This window comes from Cynocephalus volans, chromosome X (genome assembly GCF_027409185.1).
Source record: "Cynocephalus volans isolate mCynVol1 chromosome X, mCynVol1.pri, whole genome shotgun sequence".
NCBI lineage: Eukaryota > Metazoa > Chordata > Mammalia > Dermoptera > Cynocephalidae > Cynocephalus > Cynocephalus volans.
The window spans coordinates 82,040,128-82,051,091 of NC_084478.1; the positions used below are offsets into that span (position 1 = coordinate 82,040,128).

Below are 10,964 nucleotides of genomic sequence, written 5' to 3' on the forward strand. Positions count from 1 at the left end.
TCCATTTAATCCCACTTCTCCTCAGGAAATATTATCAGGGTTGATCCCATCTAAAAAGACTGCACACCCTTCATAGAGGTTTTGAAAAGCCAAAATGGGAAAATAACAGTTCCTTGGAGAGAAACATTACCTAAAGATCTTAACTGTTAATATTTCAGCGTTTTTCCCCTTCTCTTTTGTGTATTTGAATATAAGGCTTTCGAATCTCGTTTCTGGCTTCTAAAAACTCCCCTCCACTCCCTTCTTTGCGCTCCTATGTTAAAGTTTTTTCAGGCTTACTTAAGACCAATATTAAAGAGGTTCGGTCTGTTCCTCCCCCACCAGATCCTCCTCAGTAAACCCCTCCCGTCTAGAAAATTTGGGAGCTGCTACCTCCGGGAACGTGGGTAGTGCTAGAAATGTGATGGATCTAATTGTTCATTGGACAAGGGTTTGTCAATCACAGCTACTCAGCAAATAGGGCGAGCTCTGAAGCAAAAAAAGCTTAGAGGGTCATCTGTGCAATCTGCTTGCCACACCTCCTCCTTTTGCCAAGGCAGATAGTGGGAAAGACCTTTAGTCGGCTGCTCCTGCCTCCGCCTCAGGCCTGCTGCCTTTTCGTGCCTGCCAGGCCCTCCGCTGCTTCCTCCACCGCAGCCACCTCCGCCTCCACCCTAGCCGCGGCCCCCCGCCCCGCGCCGCTGGTGCTTGCGGCCCAGGCCAAGCCGTCACCTCCACTTCGGTGAGTCTTTTCCTGCCAAAAAGCTACTGATGGAAGGGCTGGGGGAACACGGCGCAGCCGGTGAAGCGAGTCCATTACTCGGCGCTGTGGCAGCCGCAGCCACCCCACAGTCTCTGATGGAGAACTCTTTAGATGCAGACTTTATAGAGAGCCTGCCTCTGGCGGTTAAGTACCGAGTGCAGGCTCTCAAAGCTTCAGGCTAAATCCGCCAGCCTAGACGCCAAGTACCTGAGGGAATTTCATGCCATCGGGAGGAAATTTGCCGGCATCTATGGACCCTTATTGGAAAAGAGACGCCAGATCATCAATGCGCTGTACAAGCCCACGAAAGAGGAATGTGAGGTGAAGTCCAAGGTCGCGGATTGTGACTGCAATGGGGTGTCAGATGACTCTGACGCTCAGATGTACGGTCCGGAGAATCCGGAGTATGACTTGCAGGAGTATTGTGAGGAGGATTTCGAGGATGTCGAGGAGGTGTTTGGGGAGTATGAAGGAATCGAAGGATATTATATGGATGGGGAGAAAGAGGATCCTATAGGGATCCCCGATTCCTGGCTCACGGTTTTAAAGAACGTCCAGGAGGTCATTCCCCTGATTAAGAAACATGCCGCGAGCCCATTCTAAAGCTCCCAAGGAACGTGAAAGTCAAGTTTTCAAAACGCGGAGAGCCGGTCACCGTCGCGCTGGAATTTCCCTTCGAACCCAACCACTACTTCACAAATGAGGTGCTGACCAAAACATACACGCTCAAGTCTAAGCTCGATTACTCTGACCCCCACCCCTGTAGGGGGTCTGCCGTGGAGCATTGCATTGGCTGCAAGATAGACTGGAAGGAGGGAAAGAACGTCACTATGCAAAGAGTCCTGAAGAAACACAGGCACAGGTTTTGGGGATCGATGCGTACCACAACCCAGGAATTTCCCCAGAGTCCTTCAACTTCTTTAATGCTCTCGGTGGGACCTGGATGAGGAAGACGTCTCCATCGCTCACACTTTGCGCACCTTTGTCATTCCAAGAGCTGTGTTCATGCTTCACAGGAGAAGCCATTGAGGCCTAGCAAGACGGAATGATCAGAGAATGTAATAAACTGGCTTTTGACGGAATTACTCAGCAGAACTGGGTGGCTGCGGTTGACAGTGCTAAAAGCAAAAGCCGGGACTCCCAGGCGGAAGATATCGATCTCTGAAGCAGAATGGTGGGTGTATGTGGGCCTCTAGGTTAACAACTGGCATTCGCAATAACCAAAACTTAACCATAAGTTACCTGCAGTCTTAACATGTGTGTCTCTTCTTGGTAGTCTCAATAATGTAAAACAATGTCCAACCACATATGTTTAACAATGCATTTCACCTAGCACTTCAGTGGTGTAAACTTTGTCAAGAAATGTAGAAGACAGTGAATTCTCTAAGCATGTGAAAATACTTTACCATTGTGAATCCACAGCTCTTGTTAGGTTGCTATTAGTCTCCAGCTATGGAAAATTGCCAGAATTTTGTTACTGAGATTTGTCTGTTCTCCCCACACCCTGCCGCCCCCTTGGAGAATAAAACAAAGCGAGATAGGCTTCTTTCCCCAGCCCTCTCGGTGAGGTGAATGGGCTTTATTCTGTGTGCACTAGCTGTGCCTTCACCTCCTTGTTATGGATATGCAACAAGTTATACTAACTAAATACATTTCATTTATAATTTGAGAAACTGCGAGTATAAGAATAAACATTTGCAGCAAATCCATACTTAATGTTAGTAACTTTGCCTTGTTTGTAGGCTCCTGTATTATAAGTGATATAATAATCTTTTCAAAACCTAGCTGCATTATTGCTTATCAGTGAGGTATGGTTAAAACCAGTTTTCCTACAGCCTGCCATAAATTGTACCATGTACTTCTGCAAAGTGGGGTTAAAGTGTGTATTTTTGTTTCTGGAATGTTTTCATCTTTCATGGAAATGGATTACCTTACATCATTAGTTAAGCTTTATTTCCCTATGTTTGTTTACTCCCAAATAAAATTAATATAAATGTTAAATGCTGTGTTTCTTCTGAGGATATTGGAGTGACAAATATGGCTTTGCCCCTTCAAGTGCCAGGTGGAGGATTTGGTTGGGAGGTCTCAGCACATTAGATTTACCCACGGGGCATAGTGCACACTGTGCTTGGGGCCCACTTTACTTTTCAGAGCCCACGAAAATAATTTCTCTAAAAATCAAAACAAAATGAATATAATAATGTGTGCATAACAATGAATCCAGGCTGGATTATAATTGTTTTACAGCAACAGAGATGTAAATGTTAATGTATGTACATATGAATGTCATAATGAAAAGAGTCTGGGAAGGTAAAGCTGCCTAGAATCCATGAAAATCGTAATGAGGCCCTGTGTCCCACCTTTAAAAAGAGGTGAAAGAGGGAAGGTGTGAAGCTGTTGAGAGGGGTGGTGATATGACAAAGGAGAAGAGAAGAGGGAGGGGAAGGAGGAAAGAGGGACCAGCAGGGTTGGGGTTGTTGGGGGAGAGGAAAATGTGGGGCCTCTAGGGAGTAGTGAAAGGCCTGACTGGCCAGAGGCGAGAGGGTTAATAGAATGGGCTAGAGAGGGAGGGGTGGGGCCAGATCCCAGTTGGGACCTAGCTTGGGAAGAAGTTGGAATGGGTTCTGCCAGGGAGAAAGTAAAGAAGGAGAGGTGAGAGAGAAGGGGAAGGGGAGATGAGGAGGCAGGTGAGAGGTCTGGAGAGCAGAGAAGCAGGGAATGAAAGGTGAACCTTATTAGATAGAGGTTATAAAAGTTCTGATCTTATGATTTTGATACATTTGCAAAAACATCAGTACTCTGTCCCAAAAGAGGGACCTGAAGGGGGACTAGAGGAACGGAAGAGCATTGGCCTCTTATAAGTAACCTTTAATCACATTTTGTCATTGCCAAAATACATAACACATGAATTAATTTATTACTTTTTGTCTAACAGATACTTTATATTGTACTATTTCTGTGTGCCAGACACTGTTCAGAGAGCTTTATGAATATTAACTTCTGTGATATTTCTTTTATAATTTAAAAAGTGGTATTCTTCTCCTTTTTATGAAAGTAATGCGTGCAGGCTGGGAAGCTGTAGCAGGACAGAATTAATTATGAAACCTATGAACACGTCCCTCCAAACCTCACTTTAACTGCTAAGAAGCGTGCAATTTTGTACGCTGCTCTAAAAAAAACCTTACCATCACAGCATTAGCGTTTTCCTGTATTAATAACATTTTAAAAGCATAAGTATTAACAATCATGTGGTGTTCTAATCTATGGGAACAAAAGTTAACTATTATTTTAGTGCTGGTTGTTGGTTTCTAATTTACATAATGGAGTTAGCAAATGTTCTGCTTTTTGATATTATGGCTTTTCATTTGAGTTCCTTTTTTAAAACTTTAACCTCCAAGGCATTTGCAAACTCTATGAAGGGCTAAATGGCAAGTCAAGAAGTAGGATTCACAGTACTGATTAACCAGGGGATCAGTGAAAAATATAGTTGCCAGAATGTAACTTGATCATTCCCAAATGTAGTCGCAAACCTTGGATACAGTATTTGGATTCTGTATCCTACTGTATCCAGTATTTGGATACTTGGATGCCTACTCAACATGTCTAACTAATCCTTTGCCTCCTCCCAGGCACCAAAAAATGTGTCTTTTTTAATACATTTTTTGAACATGCAAGAACTTGAGAAACAGAGTTATTTTGAGCCTTTCTAGGACAAGTGTAAACTTTAGGCCACCAAGAAATAAATGGAGGATCTAGTGCAAAAGTGCCAACGATAGGCATTAAATCAATTTAGCTATAAGATGAAGGCTAAAACAAACACATATTATGGTTGAACAGAAAACAATTTAAAAGTGTTATGCTAATACTATCAATGTAGACATAAAATAACTTGCAAAAGTTAGGACTGGAAGGGTTGATTTCTTCATTTTCAGCTGGTGGTCAAAAAAGCTAACAAGTAAGAGACAAATAAGAATGTAATTAAATAATGTCTCAAGGAAAACAATATAGTCAACAAAAATTAGTGGATTTTCCTATCACTACTCATGGTAGTGAGTCAGTAGATACTTTATAAAGAAATCAGTAATTAGGTATTAAATAAAATTGTGGTTGTACACGTAACAACTAGGAAAAAAAGACAAATCTTCCAAATTATCAGAAGAAAGATTCAAAACTAAACTAAGAAAGTGCAGACTGTACAGTAAATAGGAGAAAAATAAGAAATACAAACAGAAAGCCTAACACAGATATGGCTAAGTGAAATAAGATGTGACATTTGACTGTTCCCTGTGTCTGGAAAACACTTCCTAAGCTATCTTTATGGACATCTCTCACCTCTTTCAAGTCTTTGCTCAAATGTCAGTGTCTCAATGAGACCTACTCTGACCAAACTCATTTAAATTATATGTGCCTCACCCACGTACTCACAATTTCCCCTTACCCAGCTTTGAATTTCCCCCGTAGAAAACATCACCTTTTAACTCACTATATGATTTACTTATTTCTTGTTTGTGCTGTTGATTGTCTGTTCTTCCACATTAGAATGTAAACTCTGTGAAAACAGGGATCTTTGTTTATTGATGTCCATTGATCTTTGATCCTTGTTCATTGATGTATATTCCAAGTACCTATAAGAGAGTACAGAGTATATGCTCAATAAGTATTTCTTAAACATATTTAATCAATATCTCTCTTAGTAAATACAAATGGGATAACTCATCCTGAAATTTATCCTGCAAATATACTTGTGCAAAATGACATGTTCAAGGATATGTATTGTAACACTGTTATACCAAAATAATGGGAAAACATTCAAATCCATTTGTAAGAGTCTGTTCATATAAATTATTGTCTATCTATATAACAGGTGTTCTTAAACACTATGAGACAGCTCTATGTATACTGGTGAAGAACAATCTCCAAGGTAAAATGTTAAGTGAAAATAGCAAGATGCTGAACCCTACATTATGGTATTGCCTTTGTAAAATTAAAAATAATATAAAAGGATCAGAAAATGTCTTTATCCTGTATTCTTCTAGGAAGATCCATGAGATACTTGTAATGTTGGTTGCCTCTGTGGAAGGGAATGGGGAGATAGGGGAGGGAGACTTACTCTTCACTTTTGTCCCTCTTGAATTTGTTATCGCACGTACACATGTCTCACTAGCATAAAAAACTGGGCCCCTGGGAGGGCTTTAGAAAGAGAGCTTAATTAGGAAGACAGGATTGGCCTACCTAGAGTATTGGGAGGAGTTTGTTTCTGCTCTGGTTGCTATGTTACTACTTTTTGCTTTCTTAATTGTTTGCTTGCTTCCAAGAGAGAAATGAGAAATAGGACCCTTTAGCATGTAATGAGACTGGAGCCTGAGGTGGCAGAAATGTATGAGGGAACTTTTAAAAACAGGAATGTCTAATATGCTATCTTAAGTGTGTTTATTGTTGCAATGTACATTTATCTTCCATCTCATGTCTTTGGCAAAATCTGTTACACATATGAAGATCTTCCGTGTACCGTCTGGTGGGGGAAGCATCAAGTAAAAGGGATAAAGTTTATATCTGAGTCCATATAGCAGATAGAAGTAATGGGATAGGAAGTGTCTACCAACCTAACTTATTCAGCAAAACTGTAGCTAGGAACCACAAGTGAATGGAGATAACAAAAGCCATTATTCTTTACAACTGGATCTCTCTCTCTTTTTTTTTTTTTTTTTAAGTTTTATTTTGTCGATATACATTGTGGCTGATTATTGCTCCCCATCACCAAAACCTCCCTCCCTTTTCCCTCCCCCCTCCCCCCAACAATGTCCTTTCTGTTTGCTTGTCGTATCAACTTCAAGTAGTTGTGGTTATTATGTCTTCTTCCCCCCCCCCCCCCCGGTTTGTGTGTGAATTTATATATTAATTTTTAGCTCCCACCAATAAGTGAGAACATGTGGTATTTCTCTTTCTGTGCCTGACTTGTTTCACTTAATATAATTCTCTCAAGGTCCATCCATGTTGTACAACTGGATCTCTTTGAAAACTGGTTGGGCTAGTCTGATTTTTTGATTCTCAAAATATCTAGTACTCCAGCTGATGTATTAGAGTACTGGAGTGTGTGTGTGTGTGTGTGTGTGTGTGTGTGTGTGTGTGTGTGTGTGTGTGTGTGTGTGTGTGTGTTATTCCTGTATTCCTTTAAAATGCAGTATTTGGTATATAATTTATTTAACTCCTCCTTCCCCGGCAGAATTCCATGACTTTTGTAGTGAGAAAAATACTGTGCTTGATTATTCCATCAAATAAAAAAATTGTGCTTATTTCATTGCTTAGTAGTTGTGTGATTTCTTTGGCAAGTACTTAACTTACTAAATCCTGTTTTCCTCATGTATAAAGTAGGCATACCTACTCTATCATTATGGACACATGTTTTGTATTCCTAAAACACAGCCCTCCTTCTGTCCAATACCACTTTCTTTTGGAAAACTGCTCCTCTCTCCATTCCTGGAATTTTGGTTCTACTGGAGGTTGTGTCTCTAGCTACAGAAGTGGCTATGGGATCCAAGCCGCTACAATCTGAGTCCTTCCTTGGATTTTTTTCAGTTGAATCTAAGGAAGCCAATTTTGTTGTTTCAGGTGGCAAGGCTAGGATAAAATTAGTTCAAGCTGTGCAGTAAACCACAGTTCCATCCTCCTAGTGAACCTTGAAGTTGTCCAGATTCTTTACCTGGTTTCTGCTTTCCCAGAGCTTTGATATTCACCTGTTCAGTTCTTTCTTTGATTTAGTAAGTATCTTTCCGACATTGTTTTTCCCTACGTACAGTTAGTTTTCTATCATGTGTAGGTAAATTACATCTACTTCACTAAATTATATCAAGGGTATCAAATGTTATTAAACGAGATAACATGGTAAATGCTTGGTACACATAGTAGACATTCAATTATTGAGTAGAGCTAGGAACAGGAATAAAGAAACAATTCTTGCTACTTATAACCTCACACCACTCTCTAGGTGTAGACTTGATAACTAGAGGGCCCTTTGTTCATTGGTAAAATTGGGCTTGCATATTTGAAGGAGTTAGGACCTAAATTACTCTGCAAATGAATGAAGGAGGCGATTTAGAACCAGCCAGGCTGATTTTGTTTGGGGGAGGGCAAGGAAGCCTCCTTTGCTTTAAGGTACAGTGGGGAGGAAGTGCATTGAATGGGCAATATTATCTTCAAGGACAATTTCATGTGTGGACAGATGGTAAAAATAAATACGATATATTTCAAATATTTACTCAATGTATAGTTTAGTAATTGATTATAATTAAACTAATTTGAAAATAATGAAAACATTAACTATAGTTCCTTACCCTTAGGATTGTGAAAATTTGTCGTATACTTTGATCACTCAAGTATATTTGGGCATATTTGGGCAAAGTTTTATCTATTGCATAATATCTTCTTCTGCCGATCCGTTTTTCTCATTTCTAATTAGCTAAAATCAATAGTCAAGAAAACAATGTTTCTAAAATTATTGTAAGGGAAAATAGATAAATTGGACATTTTAAAAAAATGTATCAGAATGCTTTGCCCTACCATGAATAAAACTCCTTCAGTTCAACAATTTTTTCTTAGTAATTGTCCTCTTCTGCCTTTTCAGTGTTGCCTCCGCATAATGTCAATATTTAGTTGTTTTGGTGGTTACCTCATTAACTCTAAAATATGCACTTACATCTATATTCCTTGAATTATCAGTATCAATTCTGTTTATTCCACTGATTCTCCACTGTGAAAGATGAGGAATTTAGCTCCAATTTCCTTCTCTAATCTCCAAATATCAGTTTCTTTTTAATTTTTAATGCCCATGTTAGTTACATTTATAACTTTCCATATACTTTGAGTTTTATTTCTTGAATAATGACTTTAGGCAGTATTTATTGATTTCCCACTTTGTAAGATGTAAAGTTTTATTCCTTCTCCCCATTTTGCTTTCAGACTCCATTGACTATATAAGACATTTTATGTTTATAGTTACTGCATTAACTTTACACCCTGTAATCGGCAGTATGTTCAGATGAGTACAGAGTTATATAAATTATTGCATGAGACTAGAGTACATCAGTCAGTATTTTTTAAACAGAGGTTCTATGAGTATTAAACTTTCTGAGTTCTTGCTTATTTGACAATATCTTTGTTTTCCTCACACACAACTGATACCTTAGTAGTACAGAATTCTAGCCCCTTCATTTGAATGATAAGACTTACTACAGGCTGTATTGGGGTTAGCAAATAAGGGGTGAGTTGGAGAGGTCATAAATTTGTAGGGGAGGAAAAACTATTCCTCCACATTCTTAGGTTAAGTACTTGGGGGCCTGCAAATTAAACTGACAAAAGCCAGATTAACAGGAGGAAACAAAGGTGCATTCAGATGGATATGGTAGCTAGCCAACAACAACAAAAAAGTAACTAGTTGTTAAATGGTTACAGTTAGAGGCTTATATACCCATTTTAGTAAGGAAAAGGGAGGGAGTTTGAAAAGGCTCTTATGAGAAGAATAAACAGGTTTCTCTGGGAAAGACAAATGGGTTTTTCGGAGAACAAATGGGGGATGAGAAAGTTTGTGATAATGTTTGTTTATTAATGTGCAAGTGGTCTGGCTGTGAATCTCCCTGGAAAGGAGATTTATGGTAGCCTCACTTCCCAGAAGAACTTGCTGCTTTTAGTTGAATAAGGGAAAGGTTCTTTCAGCATCTGTTGAATCTCAAATGTCTTCAGCTTAAAATAATCTTTATACCGACTTAGGGGTTCCCAGTGGGTCACCATAACCTCATTTGAGGGTAATATTAGAAAACGTGTTTTAGGCCTTTTACTCTATGCCAGTCACTATGCTAAGCATCTTGCATGTAACAACTCATTTAATCCAACAAAAACCCTATGAAGTGGATACTGTTATAATTTTCACTCTACAGAAGAAAGAATTAAGCAAGTTTAAGTAACTTGCCAAAGGTTTCAGAGCCGACAAATGACAGTCCTGAGATTTGAACATGTTTTCTAACATGATGTAGAGTTCCAAGGCAGTTTTCAAAGATTGTACCAGCTACCACAACAATCTACCGAAGATTGTACTGATGATTCAGGTAAGGCTTGGTTATCAAATAATTAAATAGCAATATGACTATACTTTCCAGCTCAAGGCACTTTTCGGAGCATTGATGCCCTATAGGAGTTTACTGGTGGTTAAAACTATTCATATCATTGAGCAATCTGAAATATTTTAATGACTTGAAAGTTTTATGTGGTGAGAGGCCAGAGGGGGAAAAAGATCATGAATTTCCATTATATATTGCTTGAATGAGTGAGAATCTCTACACTTAAAAATAACTATGAATTAACATCTGCAAATTACATATTTATAGTAACAGAGGTGCTGGTGGGGGGGGAACTCAGTTTATAAATAAGAAGATTATGATGATGTGAAAATCAGTAAGGTTATTTTTTTCAACCAAGATTTACAAAAAAGAAAAATTGCTCCTGACGCAAGATCTGTTATACAGAACAGGGAAATTTTTTCAGAACATGAGTGGGGTAGGAATGGAAACATTCTATTGAAATGACTGAAAACTTTAAACAAATAGATTGAGGCTTTGATGATTTAAGACATCAAGGGTTTAGTAGTCTGAGGATGAAAGAAAATGGATTCTATATTCCTTTATCCAGCCACACTTCAAAATACACATCCCCAGGTCACCCATTTAATAACACTATGCATTTCTCAAGGCTCTCATTGCTCCTTGGGAAGCATAACTTGTGGTATATACTCTCCCAAGACATTATCTTTGAAAAAGGCAACAGTAAGAGGAGTACTGCTTACCTTTTGAATATAATATTCTTGTGAACAAAATTATTGGTAAACTTAAGCTTAGAGTAAAACTCGGTTATGACTTCATTTAATGGTAGATTAATATTAAGCCTGTTGGCAGACACTGTAACTTTACTACCGGAGACATTTTGACCCTATTACTGGGGAAGAAATGCAAATATGCAGTCATCAGATATCATCCCCTTTGGACATTATGGAGGAATTTAATTTTATATATATATATGATACCATACAACACCAATTGGTTATTAAACACTATAGGACACCTTTGAAATACACCTTAGTTTGAAGGAAGCTTTATTATGTGATGATCCTCACTTTTGATAAGCCTCACTATGTGCTGGTAAGTAAATGGATGGTCAGCACTATAAAAATTGAGAA

General features: G+C 38.9%; 1 protein-coding gene across 1 annotated transcript; it reads left to right on the top strand.

Moving 5' to 3' along the window:
* The first annotated feature begins 750 nt into the window (after positions 1-750).
* LOC134368103 (putative nucleosome assembly protein 1-like 6) lies at positions 751-1,345 on the top strand. Its single transcript, XM_063084683.1, is given in 2 exon segments — positions 751-899; positions 901-1,345. Coding segments are annotated over 2 exon segments (594 nt in total).
* The last annotated feature ends 9,619 nt before the right edge of the window (positions 1,346-10,964 follow it).